General features: G+C 45.5%; 1 protein-coding gene across 1 annotated transcript in view; it reads left to right on the plus strand.

The window, feature by feature from the left end:
• LOC117395487 (vacuolar protein sorting-associated protein 45) overlaps nucleotides 1-22,683 on the plus strand; it is a 46,582-nt gene that overhangs the window by 8,577 nt on the left and 15,322 nt on the right. The window contains 6 exon segments of the mRNA XM_059007299.1: nucleotides 1,627-1,819; nucleotides 2,498-2,608; nucleotides 3,772-3,906; nucleotides 7,848-7,961; nucleotides 12,708-12,875; nucleotides 15,604-15,762. Of these exon segments, the coding sequence (XP_058863282.1) occupies nucleotides 1,627-1,819; nucleotides 2,498-2,608; nucleotides 3,772-3,906; nucleotides 7,848-7,961; nucleotides 12,708-12,875; nucleotides 15,604-15,762 (880 nt within the window).

The raw sequence follows: 22,683 nt of genomic DNA on the forward strand, positions 1-22,683 counted from the left end.
TGTTCTGAATGCACCTTTATCTAATCTCCATTTGTGACCCCTGGTCCTTGTTTCTTTTTTCAGGTTGAAAAAGTCCCTTGGGTCGACATTGTCAATAGCTTTAGATTTAGTCGGACCGGCTTTCTTTACATCAGGGTTAATTTGATGAACCCCACTGGGTTAAACCACAGCTGGATTAAAAAGAAAAAGTGCCATTGTCCTTGTTTGAGGACAGGCTACTTTATAATTTTGGGAGCAATAACTAGCATCATCTAGGCCTACCTGTTATCTGTCTTTAACTATTTTGTTATAAGAACTTACTCTAATTTTGTTAAGCGCAAAAGTTAAGCCTAAATATAGCTGTTAATTCTGCAAATACAGCCCTTCAAATGCTTTTCTGACACTCCAATATAAAATAAGAAATTGAACACTAAAAATGAAACATTTCTTGGTGTTTTTTTCCTACCCACAGTGATGATAACGCTACATGTTTCATGTGTTGAGCTTCATAGCTGGTGTGAAATTCTAACTTAACTGTCCTCAGAATCTGTGAAGAAATATTGATTTAGAATGTAACAAATTACATAAATACAGCTTCTGTTCTGCTGTTTTTCAAATAAAATGTAATTTGTTATTTAATTGGTTAAAGCATCAGGAAGGCACCATTGCATCAACCACTTCTGTTCAGGGATAATCCCAAGATAACCACAGATAGGTGAATGTTCTAACAAAATGCTCCAAAGAATCCTGCTTGGGCTCTCCCAGCACGGTGCTGCTACTGCTGAGGTGAAGGGATCTAGGAAGTGAAGCAGGAACAGATTTACTGCAAGGCAAGCAAACGATCTTCAAAACGGAGCAGGGCCAGATATCATGCTTTTAGATTAAAATCCATGCTCGCCTTAACATGTGCTTCTTTCAAAACTGCACTATTCAGGGTCGGGGTCAATCCCTGTTTTTCAATTCCGATTCCACCTCCTTTTTAAAATCAATTCCTGCTCTGTATGAATCTGGGGTTACAGGCTCTCTGTATGAATCTGGGGTTACAGGCTGTCTGTATGAATCTGGGGCTCTAGACTCTCTGTGTGAATCTGGGGTTACAGGCTCTCTGTATGAATCTGGGGTTACAGGCTCTCTGTATGAATCTGGGGTTACAGGCTATCTGTATGAATCTGGGGTTACAGGCTCTTTGTATGAATCTGGGGTTACAGGCTCTCTGTATGAATCTGGGGTTACAGGCTCTCTGTATGAATCTGGGGTTACAGGCTCTCTGTATGAATCTGGGGTTACAGGCGCTCTGTATGAATCTGGGGTTACAGGCTGTCGGTATGAATCTGGGGCTCTAGACTCTCTGTGTGAATCTGGGGTTACAGGCTCTCTGTATGAATCTGGGGTTACAGGCTCTCTGTATGAATCTGGGGTTACAGGCTATCTGTATGAATCTGGGGTTACAGGCTCTCTGTATGAATCTGGGGTTACAGGCTCTCTGTATGAATCTGGGGTTACAGGCTCTCTGTATGAATCTGGGGTTACAGGCTCTCTGTATGAATCTGGGGTTACAGGCTGTTTGTATGCCCCTTTGCACTGTGTATGCTGTGCTGATCCACTGTTCCATGATGCTGATGGCTGTAATTGGTACTTGGAGCCCAGGCAGGGTGATGTCACTCGTGTGTGTAGCGCTTGTTTGTGTTTGTGTTCCCTGCAGGGTCGAGCCTGGGACCCCGCCCTCCTCTCTCGCACCACCCAGGGACTGACCTCCGTGCTGCTGGCTCTCAAGAAGTGCCCAATGATCCGCTACCAGCACTCCTCAGACATGGCGAAGAGACTGGCCGAGAGCGTCAAGGTACTGTTGCAGAGACACACACAGACAGAGACAGAGCCACAGACAGACAGACACACACACACACACACACACAGGCAGAGAGAGAGACACACACAGACATAGACATAGACAGACACACAGGCAGAGACAGAGAGACACAGACAAGGTAGAGACATAGGCACAGACAGAGAAACACATACGGGCAGAGACATAGACACACAGGCACACACACAGACAGAGAGACACACAGACACAATGGTCTTCTAAAAGTTCCACATAGTAAAAGCACAGCAAATTTAATAAAGCACAGTGAAAGCATGGTAAAGCATAGGCAAGCATTGTAAAGCACAGAGAGGTATAGTAAAGCATAGGGAAGCATTGTAAAGCACAGAGAGGTATAGTAAAGCATAGGCAAGCATTGTAAAGCATATTGATAAGCATGGCAAACCAGTGTAAACTGTGGTAAATGCATAGTATAACAATGGGAAAAGCATGGGGGGAAAACTGCAAAAAATACTATGGTAAACTTTTATAAAATAAAATGTAATCTTTAGATTTTGTCACTGAATTTGCACTGAAGTTTCTTTATAGTATTTCTATAGTAACCACGGTGGAGTGTTAATCTGATGGTGCCTGAATCTGGTGCTGCTGTAGCCTGGCTGGAGAAAGGCAGCAATGCTTTGTTTCGTTCGTTTGCAGCAAATCATCACCAAGGAGTACGAGCTCTTTGATTTCCGCAAGACGGAGGTGCCTCCTCTGCTCCTGATTGTGGACCGCAGTGATGATGCCGTCACCCCCTTACTGAACCAGGTGAGTCACCCCCTTACTGAACCAGGTGAGTCACCCCCTTACTGAACCAGGTGAGTCACCTGCTTACTGACCCAGGTGAGTCACCCCCTTACTGACCCAGGTGAGTCACCCCCTTACTGACCCAGGTGAGTCACCCCCTTACTGACCCAGGTGAGTCACCCCCTTACTGACCCAGGTGAGTCACCCCCTTACTGACCCAGGTGAGTCACCCCCTTTCTGACCCAGGTGAGTCACCCCCTTTCTGACCCAGGTGAGTCACCCCCTTTCTGACCCAGGTGAGTCACCCCCTTTCTGACCCAGGTGAGTCACCCCCTTTCTGACCCAGGTGAGTCACCCCCTTACTGACCCAGGTGAGTCACCCGCTTACTGACCCAGGTGAGTCACCCGCTTACTGACCCAGGTGAGTCACCCGCTTACTGACCCAGGTGAGTCACCCCCTTACTGAACTAGTAAAATCATGCAAGCATGGATCGAATCCCGGCCATGCCAAGGTGCCAGTCTAGCCCTGGACTAGCCCTGCTGCAGCTGGTCCTGGCTTTCAGAAGGCACCTTGTTGAGGTAGATTATTGAAATGACCCGGGGCCAGGAATGTGATCAGTCTGGCCCCTGCTAAATCTGCTCTGAACTGATCACATGACACACCACTACCTGGAGGGTTACAATTAGGAGTTGTTTAAGCGGCTCCAATTTATTTAGCATTATTATGTCATTATTGTGTTCTTAATTCTGAAACCCAGGACTAGTGCGAGTTTCTAATACTGGATGCATGTAGGTGAGAGGGAAAATATATATAGATTAACTTTCTTACATCGGCTAAGCACATTGAATAATGTTAACATGATATATTGATGAAGAGTTAATAACTAAAGATGTAAGGCTGTTTTTAGTTCAGCCCCAAGGTAACTTTATTTCATGACTGTTACATTTTGATAAACTTAAGTCAGGGGTAGAAATAAGACACCTATTGCACAGCTGTTTCACCCATTCCAGGTTTTACTATGAACTTGATTAGCAGAAGTGTACCGGTAACAAGCTCAGGTGTCGTATTAAACTCATAGTAAAACCACAAATGAATCAAACTGCTGTGCTATGGGGGTCTTATTTCCATCCCCCCCCCCCCCGATATCGTCGCTGTGTTGTGACTGCTTGTTTGCGCCCTCTAGTGGACATATCAGGCGATGGTCCACGAGCTGCTGGGACTGAACAACAACCGGATTGATCTGTCCCGAGTCCCGGGGGTCAGCAAGGAGCTGCGCGAGGTGGTGCTGAGCGCAGAGAGTGACGACTTCTACGCCAGTGTAGGTGTCCTCCGATCCCTGCTGTACCCCACACCAGACACCCCGACCCCTGCTGAAACACACACCTGTACCCACGACACCAGAGACACCCCGATCCCTGCTGTACCCCACACCAAACACCCAGATCCCTGCTGTAACACACACCTATACCCCCGACACCAGAGACACCCCGATCCCTGCTGTACCCCACACCAGACACCCCGATCCCTGCTGTAACACAGCTGTACCGCACACCAGACACCCCGATCCCTGCTGAAACACACACCTGTACCCCTGACACCAGAGACATCCCGATCCCTGCTGTAACACACACCTGTACCCCACACCAGAGACACCCCGATCCCTGCTGTACCCCACACCAGACACCCCGATCCCTGCTGTAACACAGGTGTACCCCACACCAGACACCCCGATCCCTGCTGTAACACACACCTGTACCCCCGACACCAGAGACATCCCGATCCCTGCTGTAACACACACCTGTACCCCACACCAGACACCCCGATCCCTGCTGTAACACACACCTGTACCCCTGACACCAGACACACCCCGATCCCTGCTGTAACACACACCAGAGACACCCCGATCCCTGCTGTAACACACACCTGTACCTCACACCAGAGACACCCCCATCCCTGCTGTAACACACACCTGTACCCCACACCAGAGACATCCCGATCCCTGCTGTAACACACACCTGTACCCCACACCAGAGACATCCCGATCCCTGCTGTAACACACACCTGTACCCCACACCAGAGACATCCCGATCCCTGCTGTAACACACACCTGTACCCCACACCAGAGACATCCCGATCCCTGCTGTAACACACACCTGTACCCCACACCAGAGACACCCCCATCCCTGCTGTAACACACACCTGTACCCCACACCAGACACCCCGATCCCTGCTGTAACACACACCTGTACCCCTGGCACCAGAGACACCCCGATCCCTGCTGTAACACACACCTGTACCCCACACCAGAGACACCCCGGTCCCTGCAGTAACACACACCTGTACCCCACACCAGAGACATCCCGATCCCTGCTGTAACACACACCTGTACCCCACACCAGAGACACCTCGATCCCTGCTGTAACACACACCTGTACCCCACACCAGAGACACCTCGATCCCTGCTGTAACACACACCTGTACCCCACACCAGACACCCCCATCCCTGCTGTAACACACACCTATACCCCACACCAGAGACACCCCCATCCCTGCTGTAACACACACCTGTACCCCCGACACCAGACACCCCAATCCCTGCTGTAACACACACCTGTACCCCACACCAGACACCCCGATCCCTGCTGTAACACACACCTGTACCCCTGACACCAGACACACCCCGATCCCTGCTGTAACACACACCTATACCCCACACCAGAGACATCCCGATCCCTGCTGTAACACACACCTGTACCCAGGCCCGTATTAAGGTATTTGGGGGCCCAGGGCTACTGCCATTTCAGGGGCCCCCTTGGAGAACCCCCCCCCCCAAGCACAAACTCATACAATACCAACACAATAATGTCATTCGAATAGACAGTGTTACCACTCACATCACAGTAGACAGACAGCGTTACCACTCACATCACAGTAGCTATGGCATGCAAAATAGTATGGTAGTCGGTACTACCACTAGCTCTCATTACCGACTGCATCGTTTCGAATTAAATCAACGCTAGTTGTAGTCGGTGGGACCATGTTTCAGGCAGCACAGCATGATATGACATTAGACAAAAACTTAGTGTAGTCGGCGCTACTCTCAAGCCTCCTTAATAACATTGCAAAGTATAAAGACACATTTGACTTACCATTGCTAGATCTTATGCTTTCTTGCCTTAAAACTTAAAAAATAATTCCTTACTAATGTCTGTGAAGTCCAGTTGGCGAAGCAGGTCATGTTCAGTGAACATGAGAGTTAAATGATTGAGTCATTAAATTCAGTAATTCGTTAAATTCTCTCTGAGGCGGAAAAAGTACTGTCTTACTGGCAAATAAGGGGACACTTGCTCACCTAGTGCGACCTCACCTCCTCAGTTATCGGACCCCAACATGCCGTATCAGAGCTAGCAATAGCATTATCTGTTTTGTCAGTTTCTCTCGCCTTAAATTGGCAGTTCAATGGCTGGCTCTCGTTTTTCTCCTCTGCTGTAGTGGCTGTGCACTCAGCGCTAACCGACTCGCTGCTCTCTGCTTGCTCCTCTGACTCATGTGGCTCTTCCTAACTTTTCATTCTTCTGACACTGACTTTTAAAGAGTTTAGTGAGTTTTGGGGTACTATTTATAACCTCCTCGGATTTAGCTAGTTTGAGTTTAGTGATTTTTCTTTTTTTCGCACCGCTACTCAGCTTTTCTTATTTGAGTTAGCATAAGATTTTTTTTATTTCGTCAAATAACTACGGCATGCCAAAAGGACACAAAATGTTTTAAAAAATAGGCAAATTGTTTAGTTTAGTACGTGCTTTTTTATTTGCCAACCGTTATCAGTTTGACTTTACAGCAGTGGTCCTCAAAGTAATTTGGGCACGGGCATAAATTGATCTTACTTGGCTGTTTGCGGGCACGCTGACTATTGCATAGGTTCTTATAGTATAACGTTATATATAGAGTTTTAGTGGGAGTTATTCTTTGTTTACGCTGATAAGGCCAAGTCTCAGGCAGTAATTGTGTGTGCTGCGCTTATTTTTCAAATAATTCATATAAAATACGCAATGCAAATCTTTTTAAATAACATGTTTACATAGATAACCATGAATAAACTAAAATAAGAGGATAGCGTCTCGCTTTGTGTCAATTTGTCAAATCTGTCAACACTACTCTTTTTTAAAGATCGCTCATCTCCCAGTACAATTATTCAGAGAAAGTGGATTTGTAACTAAATCTACTACGGTGTTTCCCTTGTCTGGTGAAATTAAAAATATATATATAGAGAAAATTCAATTCTAAATACTGAAATGTATTATTTTTCTCAATTACAGTCGGCGAAATTCAGTGTTTACCCGGCATATTAACAGCCCGCCTCTGCTCACGAATGATTGGACAGCTGTCGGATCTTTCACTTTCCCATTGGCTACTCACTCGCCTTCAATTTTCATGCAGAATACCGTGAACGGCCTCTGCTTAATTATGATTGGACAACTGCGTAAACTTGGCAGATATTTGATTCTCCTATTGGTTAAACTTACTGTCAGTACCTGCAACTGAAACAGACAGAGTTAATGTCCCACCCAGCTAATTTATGGTTGGGCTACCGCAGAGAAAATGCAGATATTCAGTTGGATGATCGTATCGCAGAGGTACTTCAGGAAAGAAAAAAATATGTCGAGTACGTACAAGCACAGCATAAGCGAGCAGCACAGAATTTGCCAGCGGGCACCACTTTGAGGACCACTGCTTTACAGGGACGACGGGGGCCCCCCTAGGAGGCGGGGCCCCGGGCTTCAGCCCATGTAGCCCATTGGCTTAACACGGCCCTGCCTGTACCCCACACCAGACACCCCGATCCCTGCTGTAACACACACCTGTACCCCACACCAGAGACATCCCGATCCCTGCTGTAACACACACCTGTACCCCACACCAGTGACATCCCCATCCCTGCTGTAACACACACCTGTACCCCACACCAGACACCCCCATCCCTGCTGTAACACACACCTATACCCCACACCAGAGACATCCCGATCCCTGCTGTAACACACACCTGTACCCCACACCAGACACCCCGATCCCTGCTGTAACACACACCTGTACCCCTGACGCCAGAGACACCCCGATCCCTGCTGTAACACACACCTGTACCCCTGACACCAGACACACCCCGATCCCTGCTGTAACACACACCAGAGACACCCCGGTCCCTGCTGTAACACACACCTGTTTTGCAGCGCTGAATGGAGAATCTCCCTCACTTTTTTTCAGAACCTATACCTGAATTTCGGGGAGATCGGCACCAACATTAAGAACCTGATGGAGGATTTTCAGAAGAAGAAACCCAAAGGACAGCAGAAGCTGGAGTCCATCGCAGACATGAAGGTGAGATCCAGGAAATCAAATCTCCAAACCCATCACAGACATGAAGGGGAGAGCCAGGAAATCAAATCTCCAAACACATCACAGACATGAAGGGGAGAGCCAGGAAATCAAATCTCCAAACACATCACAGACATGAAGGGGGGAGCCAGGAAATCAAATCTCCAAACACATCACAGACATGAAGGGGAGAGCCAGGAAATCAAATCTCCAAACACATCACAGACATGAAGGGGAGAGCCAGGAAATCAAATCTCCAAACACATCACAGACATGAAGGGGAGAGCCAGGAAATCAAATCTCCAAACACATCACAGACAAAATTGCAATTAGCAGTATTCTGTTAAAATGAGCTTCTCACAGATTATTTACACCGAAGTCGCTGTTTGTTAGTCAATTCAAATTGTCTTAAAATGAAAGCAGTTGAACAATCACAACAATTATTAATGTCTCTAAAATATCAGTTCCAATTCCTTTTGAAGGAATAGGAATTGGAATTGGGAATTGAAAAAACAGGACTTGACCCTGAGTTCTGAAACTCCAGACTGGGTGCAGGGCTGCTGTAAGTTTCCACACTGTTGCCTGTCTGAATCCATAGACTGAATCAGAAATATAAATATTAGTAGAAAATAAGAGCACGGGAGGGGAAATAAAGCAATGTGATTGCAGTGCTACTGGATATTGTAGTCTAGAATACTCAATAGAGCTGCATTCAATGTGAGATTATGAGGTTTCAGCCACACTGCTCCCCAGTCCCCAGTCCAAGATTATCAGGTTTAAGACACACTGCTCCCCAGTCCCCAGTCCAAGATTATCAGGTTTAATACACACTGTTCCCCAATTCCCAGTCCAAGATTATCAGGTTTAAGACACACTGTTCCCCAGTCCCCAGTCCCCAGTCCAAGATTATCAGGTTTAAGCCACACTGTTCCCCAGTCCCCAGTCCTACCCATTAGGTTGCTGTATGGACTGAATGTTGGGCTGGCTCATACACTTTCTATTGACCTCAGTAAAGTGAATTGAACACAGTTGTCCACAAGGTGGCAGCACAGACACATCAATAGCAAGGTCAGCCAGTGTGCTGGGGGGTTCCAGACAGCTCTGTGTAATCAACCACAGTGGCATCTCTTTGAAAGAGGTTATAGCTAATGAATTGTACTTGCATATGCCATGTAGGTCTTGCTTGTGCACATTTGAAAGAAGCACATGCATTTCAAATATAAAAACAGTGTTTAGGTTAACACAGCGCTGGTCTGCTTGCCTTGCTGGTTGCCATGAAGGTGAACTGACCTCAGGAAGTACAAGTAGGACCAGTCACCTGAAAGCTTTCTTTAACCCCCGTGCCACTGTTTGTTTTTTAATAACCTTCATTTTTTTAATAAACTGCTTGTTTCAAACCTGCGTTGTGCAAGACAGGCAAGATCTTGGGGGTTGTTTCATTAGCTAGAGCTGACTTAAGAAGTAGCAGTCTGTCAGCAAACTACTTTACCAGCATACCTGCAAACTGTACAGCTACGGACAAACGTTTTGCATCACCGACAATTTTAGGATTGAGACATTATGAACATAATTTAGATGTTTTATTTAATATCATGTAATCAAAGGAACTACAAAATAATATTGAAAAAGTCTACCGGAAGCCATAATAGTAGTACAGTATTTCATGTTTGATTTTTAAATTGTCAGTTTGGCGTTATATGGAAAACTACAAAGCGGTGTGTAATTCAATATGTTAACGTAACATTATTCAGCAGGTTTCATTCGATTTTTATGAAGCAAAATTAGTTCATTCTACAGGGTGAGGCAAAACTTTTGGCCAGAGCTGTACTTTAGGGTGTGGAGTTTGGGTTGCACATTGTCAGAGAGTGATGAGCACTTAAAAAAATAATGTCATGAGATTTTTTTATACAGAGTTTCTACAGTGTACAATTAATGTGTGAGGAGGGGCATTGTAAAAACTCATGAAAGGAGGTCCATTAAAATGAATGCCGTCTTATTTGAATACAGCGGTGTGGATTTTGAATGCACTCTGTGCTGGATGGATTGGGAGGGGGGGGGGGGGGTGCAGTCTGTATTGATTACAGTCCCTCCACTGTCTCAGTGTTCACTTAGTGGTGCATGTGAGCAATCGCTAAAGCTTTGATAAATGGTGCTGTAACATTTGTAGTGTTAGGGTACCGACGCCGCCTGGATCTTTCTTTATGTATTTGTAGTGTTAGGATACCGACGCCGCCTGGATCTTTCTTTATGTATTTGTAGTGTTAGGATACCGACGCCGCCTGGATCTTTCTTTATGTATTTGTAGTGTTAGGATACCGACGCCGCCTGGATCTTTCTTTATGTATTTGTAGTGTTAGGATGCCGACGCCGCCTGGATCTTTCTTTATGTATTTGTAGTGTTAGGATACCGACGCCGCCTGGATCTTTCTTTATGTATTTGTAGTGTTAGGGTACCGACGCCGCCTGGATCTTTCTTTATGTATTTGTAGTGTTAGGGTACCGACGCCGCCTGGATCTTTCTTTATGTATTTGTAGTGTTAGGATACCGACGCCGCCTGGATCTTTCTTTATGTATTTGTAGTGTTAGGATACCGACGCCGCCTGGATCTTTCTTTATGTATTTGTAGTGTTAGGATACCGACGCCGCCTGGATCTTTCTTTATGTATTTGTAGTGTTAGGGTACCGACGCCGCCTGGATCTTTCTTTATGTATTTGTAGTGTTAGGATACCGACGCCGCCTGGATCTTTCTTTATGTATTTGTAGTGTTAGGATACCGACGCCGCCTGGATCTTTCTTTATGTATTTGTAGTGTTAGGATACCGACGCCGCCTGGATCTTTCTTTATGTATTTGTAGTGTTAGGGTACCGACGCCGCCTGGATCTTTCTTTATGTATTTGTAGTGTTAGGATACCGACGCCGCCTGGATCTTTCTTTATGTATTTGTAGTGTTAGGATACCGACGCCGCCTGGATCTTTCTTTATGTATTTGTAGTGTTAGGATACCGACGCCGCCTGGATCTTTCTTTATGTATTTGTAGTGTTAGGATGCCGACGCCGCCTGGATCTTTCTTTATGTATTTGTAGTGTTAGGGTACCGACACCGCCTGGATCTTTCTTTATGTATTTGTAGTGTTAGGATACCGACGCCGCCTGGATCTTTCTTTATGTATTTGTAGTGTTAGGATACCGACGCCGCCTGGATCTTTCTTTATGTATTTGTAGTGTTAGGATACCGACGCCGCCTGGATCTTTCTTTATGTATTTGTAGTGTTAGGATACCGACGCCGCCTGGATCTTTCTTTATGTATTTGTAGTGTTAGGGTACCGACGCCGCCTGGATCTTTCTTTATGTATTTGTAGTGTTAGGATACCGACGCCGCCTGGATCTTTCTTTATGTATTTGTAGTGTTAGGATACCGACGCCGCCTGGATCTTTCTTTATGTATTTGTAGTGTTAGGATACCGACGCCGCCTGGATCTTTCTTTATGTATTTGTAGTGTTAGGATACCGACGCCGCCTGGATCTTTCTTTATGTATTTGTAGTGTTAGGATACCGACGCCGCCTGGATCTTTCTTTATGTATTTGTAGTGTTAGGATACCGACGCCGCCTGGATCTTTCTTTATGTATTTGTAGTGTTAGGGTACCGACGCCGCCTGGATCTTTCTTTATGTATTTGTAGTGTTAGGATACCGACGCCGCCTGGATCTTTCTTTATGTATTTGTAGTGTTAGGATACCGACGCCGCCTGGATCTTTCTTTATGTATTTGTAGTGTTAGGGTACCGACGCCGCCTGGATCTTTCTTTATGTATTTGCAGTGTTAGGGTACCGACGCCGCCTGGATCTTTCTTTATGTATTTGTAGTGTTAGGATACCGACGCCGCCTGGATCTTTCTTTATGTATTTGTAGTGTACCGACGCCGCCTGGATCTTTCTTTATGTATTTGTAGTGTTAGGATACCGACGCCGCCTGGATCTTTCTTTATGTATTTGTAGTGTTAGGATACCGACGCCGCCTGGATCTTTCTTTATGTATTTGTAGTGTTAGGATACCGACGCCGCCTGGATCTTTCTTTATGTATTTGTAGTGTTAGGATACCGACGCCGCCTGGATCTTTCTTTATGTATTTGTAGTGTTAGGATGCCGACGCCGCCTGGATCTTTCTTTATGTATTTGTAGTGTTAGGGTACCGACGCCGCCTGGATCTTTCTTTATGTATTTGTAGTGTTAGGGTGCCGACGCCGCCTGGATCTTTCTTTATGTATTTGTAGTGTTAGGGTACCGACGCCGCCTGGATCTTTCTTTATGTATTTTGCTTAAAAGAAATATGTCTTGAATAAAAAATATGAGATTGTTGTCATCATTTTGAAGGGCTTTATTAACAAGTTAAAAGCATTTAGAGGTGTATATGCTAACAGGTGTATACTAATTGAAACTAGAAGGGTGCAAACTGCATGGTAAATACCTGCAATGATTTTGCTTCTAGATCTATAATAGGCAGCAGGGGGCGGTGTTATCATAATCTGTAAAGTGAAGGAAATAAGACTCCCATTGCATAGCATTTTGATCTGTTCCTGGTTTCACTGTGAGTTTAATAAGACAGACCTGAGCTTGTTACCTATACACTATGGCTAATCAAGCTCATAGTAAAACCTGCAAGGGGAGTCTTATTTCCATCCCTGGTGTATGTTTACCTTGCTCCTCTCTCCTCTCCCTCTCTCTCTCTCTCTCTGTCCTGAGCAGGCGTTTGTGGATAACTACCCTCAGTTTAAGAAGATGTCCGGGACGGTGTCCAAGCACGTGACGGTGGTGGGGGAGCTGTCCCGGCTGGTCAGCGAGCGCAGCCTGATGGAGGTGTCCGAGCTGGAGCAGGAGCTGGCCTGCCAGAGTGACCACTCCAGTGCACAGCAGGTAGGAGCAGCAGGGCAGGGCGGGGAGCAGGGCGGGGAGCAGGGCAGACACGCAGGGCAGGGAGCAGGGCAGATGCACAGGGTAAGGAGCAGGGCAGACGCGCAGGGCAGGGAGCAGGGCAGATGCACAGGGTAAGGAGCAGGGCAGATGAGCAGGGCATACGCGCAGGGCAGACGCACAGGGCAGGGAGCAGGGCAGACGCACAGGGCAGGGAGCAGGGCAGACGCACAGGGCAGGGAGCAGGGCAGATGCACAGGGCAGGGAGCAGTGCAGACAAACAGGGCAGGGAGCAGTGCAGACGCACAGGGCAGGGAGCAGGGCAGATGCACAGGGCAGATGCACAGGGCAGATAAAGGGAGCAGGGCATACGCGCAGGGCAGGGAGCAGGGCATACGCGCAGGGCAGGGAGCAGTGCAGACAAACAGGGCAGGGAGCAGGGCATACGCACAGGGCAGACGCACAGGGCAGGGAGCAGGGCATACGCACAGGGCAGAGTGCAGTGCAGATGCGCAGGGCAGATAAAGGGAGCAGGGCAGACAAACGGCAGGGAGCAGGGCAGATGCACAGGGCATATGCTCAGAGCAGGGAGCAGGGCATACGCGCAGGGCAGATAAAGGGAGCAGGGCATACGAACAGGGCAGGGAGCAGGGCATACGAACAGGGCAGGGAGCAGGGCATACGCGCAGGGCAGACGGACAGGGCAGGGAGCAGTGCAGACAAACAGGGCAGGGAGCAGGGCAGATGCACAGGGCAGATAAAGGGAGCAGGGCATACGCGCAGGGCAGATAAAGGGAGCAGGGCATACGCGCAGAGCAGACGCACAGGGCAGGGAGCAGGGCAGACGCACAGGGCATATGCTCAGAGCAGGGAGCAGGGCATATACGCAGGGCAGATAAAGGGAGCAGGGCATACGCGCAGGGCAGACGCACAGGGCAGACGCACAGGGCATATGCTCAGAGCAGGGAGCAGGGCATACGCACAGGGCATACGCACAGGGCAGGGAGCAGGGCATATTCGCAGGGCAGACACAAGCACTGCTCTCTCCATACTGTTGATATACGTCATGGGCATCAAATTTTCCGTCATACTGATGACTTTAATATCGAATTTACTCTAGCCATGTATGTTACTGACACACTTGCAAAAACTCCTGTGTGAAATCATCTCTTTCCTCTCCCTCTGCCTTGATCAATCAGCTCTGTCTGTGCCCTGTGCCCTGATCAATGAGTCTCCTTCCTACAGTGTTGCTTCAGTGAGGGCTCCTCAGTGCTGCTGAATCGATGGAGGGGGTCAGGGTGCTGGAGACAGGGAGGACTAGTTCATTGAGGAGAATGTAGTCTAATAGTATGTTTGTATTGATTGGGTTGCAGTGCAGACATTAGGAGCTAATGGGCTAGCGCTGCGAGTCCTTGGCTCAGTTTATCAGCCTTGACTGTTTTATATAGCAGCTGGGATGAGCCGTTCACTTTACTGTACATTCCAGGTCTCTGTCAGAATAGATTTTACACAGCCATGTTTAAAATGCAGTCTTCTTATCCCCGGTGGATCTATAGTACAGATGTTGCACAATGTTCCCTATACCTGCTGAACCGCTTATCCTCTTGTCAGGAAACTTGGTATTAACATTATTTAGTGTAAGCTATTGAGAGGATCAGTTTCTGGGGATATACAGCTGTGGCCAAAAGTTTTGCATCACCTAGAATTATGACATTCATTAAAAAATTAACTATAGAACATAATTTAGGCATTTTATTTAACATCATGTAGTCAAAGAAACGACAAAATGATAAGAGTCTACCGGAAACCATAATTGTAGCACAGTATTTCATGTTAGATTTCGAAATGGCACATTTTTTGTCAGTTTTCGTGAAGTATATGGAAATCTACAAAGCGGTGTGTAATTTAATATGTTAACGTCACATTATTCAGCAGGTTTCATTCGACTTTAAGAAGCAAAATGAGTTAGTTCTTTTGGCCATACCTGTACTGCCTGCCTGTAAGAGATGCACACATTATGGCACATGTTTTATTTGTTTTGATTTGAATGGATTTTTTAAATTAATTAACTAAAGGGTCTATAGATTGGAATTCTTCCTGCAGGAAATGGCCCAAAATGCAGTATTCACTGTGGAAGTTGTTTCACTGTTACTGTAACTACCACAGGGGGATATTTACAGAACTATTGCCACATTCTTCTTTCCATGAATATCGAATCCTCTGCAGGTCCACTCGTGTGTTTTTGCTCATTGTAAGGTCCTAGCTTTGCATTCATTTTATAATGTGATCTTGAAACAGCTTCCGCCTTCACTGTGCTGTTGAGCATTGTGAGATGTTATGAAAGGATATTGTTTAAAGTTATGTTTATAAACTCCTGTGCTTTACCTTGAAGTTGCAAGCAGAGTCGAGTTTCCTAATGGAGTAGAAGCCGTGGCAATCGAGGATCAGTTTAATTCTTGCATCTTCCTCCAAGATTAACTTATTTTTATCTTTCAAAGAAGACACAGAATTTTTGAGCAGCGCACAAAATCCAGCACTTGCCTTGGAGTGTTTGTTTCGAGCCTTGCTGCTGCTTCATGCTTTAATCCTTCTCACCTGACTCATTAGTTTACCTGCATGTATCTGCCTGTTATAGTGGCAATGAAGCTCAAAACAAATACTCCAGAACCCCAGTGATTTATTAGTGTTAATAACCCCAGTAACACGGCCCCCTCTTGTGTGTCTCTGTCAGAACGTGAGCAGGCTGCTCCAGAACCCCAAGTTGAGCGAGCTGGACGCGGCCCGGCTGGTCATGCTGTACGCACTGCGCTACGAGAAGCACAGCAGCAACAACCTGCCGGCTCTCATGAAGGAGCTGCACAGGAAGGGGGTCTCAGAGTCCTACGGGAGGGTGAGTGTGAGGGGAGAAAGGAGTGGAGGAGGGAGGGGGGCGGGGGGTAGGGGAATACGAGTTCTGCTATACTCTACCTCAGTCTCAGAAACAAGTCCCGCTATACTGTACCCAGCGTTCCAGATTAGGTTTTGGGTCTGGGAGTAATTTACCCTCTAATTTGAACACTGAGAGAGTAACATTTATTTTCAGGGGGTAAAATGCAACATTGTCATGAGTAATCTTGATAAATACTGTACAATCTTTAATGGTAACGGGGCAGCAGTGTGGGGTAGTGGTTAGGGCTCTGGACTCTTGACTGGAGGGTCGTGGGTTCAATCCCAGGTGGGGGACACTGCTGCTGTACCCTTGAGCAAGGTACTTTACCTAGATTGCTCCAGTAAAAACCAACCTGTATAAATGGGTAATTGTATGTAAAAATAATGTGATATCTTGTAACAATTGTAAGTCGCCCTGGATAAGGGCGTCTGCTAAGAAATAAATAAATAAATAAAAATAAAAATAAAAATAATAATAATAATAATAATAATAATAATGGGGTAGGCATTATAAAGAGCCTTCCATTTTAACCGCAGTGTTACTTTGAATGACTGTACAACCACACGTGTGTTCTGCAAGGTTCTATATCGGCTCGGCGCATTTTTTTTGAGGTCTCACTCTGACTCTGCAAATTAATTACGTTACTTATATTTTAACATTCAATTTGTAAACTCAGTGTACATGTTAAAACTTCAATATAAAGCCATACAGATAAATAAAATAAGGAAATGCATGAATACGTTATAAAGCATTTAGTTTAATATTTTAGGCACCTTTTTTTTAGCGGTTGCCTCTGACGATGGTTCCAGTTGGATTTGTAGCTGGACTAGGGTGTTTATGCTTCAACCTGTGTAGCTTCGAATTTTTCTTATTCTTCCTGTGATTGGCCGTAAAGAGAACAGGGCTAGCCAGAGATTTGATCATTTTTGTTGGGTTGATTTTTGTTGTGTACAGTTTCCTAGTAACTAAATCCGTTGTATTCTGGGAGATGTAGTTGTTAGTGGAAGTTTCAGGGGAGGCAGGAGCGGAGGCAGACATGCTGTGCAGCAAAATTCCTCTGCTCATTTGTACGCATCAAATACTAAATTAGACCATATTTTGGATTTTTGAATGTGTAAAAGCGGCCGGTACGCAGCTTAGAGTCCTGTGTGGGTCCAATTTTTACGCTTTAATAAGACCTGCAACCCGACCCAAACCCGCAAGTGTTTGTCCTTTTACCTACTACCTGTGTCAACTGACTCTCCTACACTCTCAGATTCACACACAGATATCTCTACCGTTCTCCACAGATTGAGTTTACACACTAGGCTGTACAGCGTGGTAGCTTTCTCTAGTGGTCTGCATATATTAACATTGTAACATATTAACTTTCGCTACACCTGTGCTTTTGCAGAGATGATGAACCAGTTTTGTGGCCGTCGTTTACAAAGAAATAATGACAGGGTTTACAAGCAGCGGATCCAGTCACATGTTCATTATTTTTATTCGCTATGATTCCAAAAGTATTCCACACTTGTGATTTACCTCTCGCACTGGTATCCACCACATGAGATAAACCCTGTGCTATCTTTTGTTTCACCTCATCCACAAACATTTTTAATATCACCAAGCAGATGTGATAAAAGGATCTTGCGACGTATCAAACAAGTGAGAACAACACTGCTTAGTCAGCTGACTCCTGCTGGAAATACTGGTACATTTACCTTTTAATACGTTATTTGGGAAAGGGTTACAGATGAGTACGCTGAAAGAACAGAAAACGTTTTTGGTGATTTCAAACCCTATTTTTTTTTTTTTTTTTTTTGACCCGCACCTGAACCGCAAACCGTGAAAGTTCAGATTCCGACCTGAACCCGACCTGCAGGGCCCGATGCAGGACTCGAACACAGCTTATCTGTGGCCCGTTTCACAAAAGTCCTGCGATTGCGATGAAGTGGCGAGGACGCAGAGGTCTGCGCTGCGTGCGTTTCATAAAGCACTTCTTAAGTGCCGTCACATCCCTCACTCTCTTGCGATCTGCGAGGAGCGAAATCACTCACTCGGTAATCCATTTTAAAACATAGTAACTGATTAGGTAAATACACAGTGGCAGGGTTGCAAAGGAAAGTTTTTTTTTTTTTCCATTTTTTAAATGATACAATTATTGAAATGGCTGGTCGACACAAATCTGTTCTATTTGGCAAGTTTTCTGGAAGTTTTAGTCACAAAGAAAAAAAAAGTTGCAGATGATCACCGATGCAGTAAATACTGTTGGGTAGGAGCAAAGAACAGTAGCCAAAATTAGAAATAAATGGATAGATCTAGCGAACAGAATGAAATTAAAAGAAGGGAGATGAAAAAGCTTTAAAGTTGATTGAGGAAAACCAAAATACCTCACTGTTGACAAGAGATTTGGAGCTGTGAAAAGTGACAGGCTGTACTCTGAAGTTACATGCATACATAATATAATATGGTGCTGGGTTGGGATACTTATTGGTTGTGATGGACAGGTGGTAAGATGCAAAACACCAGACACGGAGAGATTGTAATATGATTTCAAACACCACGGTGTCTGTATGTTTAATTGTTTTCAGGTTTTTATAGCCTTCCAATAAAGCAGCAGTTTATAGTTCTTTTTTAATAAAAAGAAAATAAAACAAAACGAAATAATCTTTAACTCGTATAATTAATCAAAACAAACAATCATCGGCAGCCTCGTGGTTCAGGTTCAGAAAACGGGTTGTTTTCCCGGGTTCCGGTTCTCATTCAGTCCAATAATCCAATCCACTAATCGAGGTCCAATTCCGTTCCAAAGTCGTTGCCAAGTAATCCTTTTTGTTTGTTTCTTTATCCTTTATCTTTCTCGCTCACTCGCTCTATGCCCGCCGTCCTCCAAGTCCTTTTCTCCTCCACTACACACATACACAGTTTGCTGGTCAGAGCGTATTATATACAGGTGCGTTGATTCGTGGCACCTGTCTCTTGTTGAGCTCGTTAGTGCTGAATAACAAATTATTATTATTATTATTATTTATTTCTTAGCAGACGCCCTTATCCAGGGCGACTTACAATTGTTACAAGATATCACATTATTTTTACATACAATTACCCATTTATACAGTTGGGTTTTTACTGGAGCAATTTAGGTAAAGTACCTTGCTCAAGGGTACAGCAGCAGTGTCCCCTACCAGGGATTGAACCCACAACCCTCCAGTCAAGAGTCCAGAGCCCTAACCACTACGCCACACTGCTTCCCCTAATGTCAAATGACAGGAAAGGTGAAGAAACATATCGACCATCAATTATCCTACCCCGTGCCATATTACAATACATACATACATACATACATACATGCATGCATGCATGCATACATACATAAACCCTTCTTCAGCTGTGTAAAAAAAGTCAACGCTGTACAGCAAACGTATTTAAAGAAAGTTTACTGGCGTGTGTTTACTTTTCGTTCTACACAGGTGAAAAGGGGCTTTTGGCTGAAACGTATGTAGCCAGCTAAGCACACGCTTTTATTAGTCTATTAGGGGGCATGCCTGATAATCAAGCTGCGTTTAGCCTCATTATCTAAACGTGTGGGGCAGGTAATAACATGCCGGTGGCCGCTGCATCAAAGCCTTGTTATTGCTGTGGAGAACTGTAGCTGAGATGAACTGAGGAAAGTGCTTTTTGTTTTGGTGATTTGGGGATCTGGTGGGTTTCTATAGATCGTTTTTTTATCTAGTGAGAAGGAGGCGCTTGTCACTATTTTTGTCACTTGAATTTGGTCCATTTTATTTATTGTGTCATGATTGTGTGCTTATTTATTGTACACATTTAATTTTGTTTGTATTATTATCATTCATGTAATAATTGCTATTGATTGCATTTAATAATAAATAACCCGTGTTTTTACAACTTGACCTTGCCTCAAAGTTACTGATTATCTGCATTTTTGTACATTTTTCACATTGTATTTGGTCAGATTTTTTTGTGGGTTGTAGTAGTATATAGATGGACTCTGAGAGAAAAAATGACACCAAAGTTTGGTGCGTCTTTCATTTGTTTGGTGTGCAAGGTAATCAAACATGCAATCTTCAGGTGTGAAAAAGTTATTGTAAGTCGCCCTGGATAAGGGCGTCTGCTAAGAAATAAATAAATAATAATAATAATAATAATAATAATAATAATAATAATAATAATGGGGTAGGCATTATAAAGAGCCTTCCCTTTTAACCGCAGTGTTACTTTGAATGACTGTACAACCACACGTGTGTTCTGCAAGGTTCTGTATCGGCTCAGCGCATTTTTTTTGAGGTCTCACTCTGACTCTGCAAATTAATTACATTACTTATATTTTGACATTCAATTTGTAAACTCAGTGAACATGTTAAAACTTCAATATAAAGCCATACAGATAAATAAAATAAGGAAATGCATGAATACGTTATAAAGCATTTAGTTTAATATTTTAGGCACCTTTTTTTAGCGGTTGCCTCTGACGATGGTTCCAGTTGGATTTGTAGCTGGACTGGGGTGTTTACGCTTCAACCTGTGTAGCTTCGAATTTTTCTTATTCTTCCTGTGATTGGCCGTAAAGAGAACAGGCCTAGCCAGAGATTTGATAATTTTTGTTGGGTTGATTTTTGTTGTGTACAGTTTCCTAGTAACTAAATCCGTTGTATTCTGGGAGATGTAGTTGTTAGTGGAAGTTTCAGGGGAGGCAGGAGCGGAGGCAGACATGCTGTGCAGCAAAATTCCTCTGCTCATTTGTACGCATTAAATACTAATTTAGACCATATTTTGGATTTTTGAATGTGTAAAAGCGGCCGGTACGCAGCTTAGAGTCCTGTGTGGGACCAATTTTTACGCTTTAATAAGACCTGCAACCCGACCCAAACCCGCAAGTGTTTGTCCTTTTACCTACTACCTGTGTCAACTGACTCTCCTACACTCTCAGATTCACACACAGATATCTCTACCGTTCTCCACAGATTGAGTTTACACACTAGGCCGGCGACGGCGAACCTATGGCATGCGTGCGCAGAGTGGCACGCAGAGTCGTATTTGTTGGCACGCCGAGTGAGCAGTTATCTGCTTTTTTTTTTTTTTTTTTTTTTTTTTTTTTTTTGCACGCCCTCTGAGTGGCACTTTGGAAAGCCAGTCAGTTTCATTTGCAAGGACGGCCCCGCCCCCAGTAATTAAGCAGCGCTAACTGTAGCCGTTATTATCTACACGTTCATGGTTGGCTGTTTATGCTGCTGAGCTGCTTTATTCAAGTACCCTGGGAAAAGAAAGCTGATCAAAAACAATAAGTCTGTCTGTGGCAATGTGCCCCGCCCCTGTGTGCAATTATGTGTTGTGTGTTGTGTGTTGCGTGCGTGTGTTAATGTTGGTGTATAGTCATTGGTACACGGGATATAAACGGGTCTGTGTTTCACGTGTATTTAAAAAGTGTAGATTTGTATTTAGGCACGAGGAGGGCACAAATCACTTCACGTGCTGGTTAAATGTAATATGTGAGCACGGGGTTGCACAGAATTAATTCACGTGCTGGGATTCAAGTGAATAATTAATTAGTAATTGAATCCCAGCACAACAGTATATATAGAGACACGTAGCACTCAGTCGGGGTTAGGTGTTCAGTGAGTGGAGAACGGGATTGGAGACGGAGGTAATAATAATAACAACAAGAAGAATAATAATAATAAGTGTTTCTCACCGTGTTTGTTCGTCCCTGTTTGTTAGTGTCTGTCCGTTTTGTCTACCTGTTTATTTTGGCTACCAGTGCCGTGTCCTGTTTTGTTTTGTGTTCAAACCTTTTATTTTCTGTGCTGTTTTATTAAATGCTGAGCGAAACCATTCGCTCAGCTCCACCAAACTCCAAGTCTCTGTCTGTTTATTTCCTGCATCTGGTCTGACGCCACCCACTCTGGCCGTCTTTGTGACACGTGGTGTCCTGCGTGGGATCGACAGCGCCTCCAGGACTCAGGCCAGAGCAGGAACCGCAGTTTTGGATTGGAAAAAAAAAAAAAAGGAAATAAATAAAAAAATGGCAGAAGACGCCATCAAAGTGCGGGACTGGATGCTGGAAAATGCTGGGCTGGAGGCCCAGTCTATCCCAATAGTCGTCCAGTTCCTGCAGTTTATGGATAAGGAGCGATGGGAGGCGTATGCCAAGGAACAGACCGTAAGCACCTGGGAGGAAGGTGTGGGGTTGGTCCTCAGCTACCTGGAGGCAGTGATAAGTGGAACAGCAGCCCAGGTAGCAGGTCCACCAGCAGATGAAGAATGCCTGCTGTCCCCGTCTCCACCAGCAGAGGAAGAATGCCTGCTGGTTTTGCCTCCACAGCCCAAGCGGGAGGAGCCTGAGCGTCCACAGCCCAAGCGGGAGGAGCCTGAGCGTCCACAGCCCAAGCGGGAGGAGCCTGAGCGTCCTACGCCTGAGTGGGAGGAGCCCGAACGTCCTACGCCTGAGTGGGAGGAGCCCGAACGTCCTACGCCTGAGTGGGGGGAGCCCGAACGTCCACAGCCCAACAGGGAGGAGTCGGTGCGTCCACAGCCCAACAGGGAGGAGTCGGGGCGTCCACAGCCCAACAGGGAGGAGTCGGGGCGTCCACAGCCCAAAAGGGAGGAGTCGGTGCGTCCACAGCCCGAAGAGAGGGAAGTCGGGGCTTCCACAGTCCTAGGACCCAAGCTGCCAGCAGAGGGAAAATGCCTGCTGGTTCCACCTCCACCAGCAGAGGGAGAATGCCTGCTGGTTTCCCCGTCAAAGGCGGAGCCGCACCAGTCCCCTGGAAAAGGAGGAGACTACACGCTGCTCCCACCTTCACCGGCAGGAGCAGAGCAGCCGGAGCTGCCTCTGCCTCCGCCACCTCCACCGCTTCCTCCACTAGGAGCAGAGCAGCAGGA

Source organism: Acipenser ruthenus, chromosome 35 (assembly GCF_902713425.1).
Source record: "Acipenser ruthenus chromosome 35, fAciRut3.2 maternal haplotype, whole genome shotgun sequence".
In the NCBI taxonomy this organism is placed as follows: Eukaryota; Metazoa; Chordata; class Actinopteri; order Acipenseriformes; family Acipenseridae; genus Acipenser; species Acipenser ruthenus.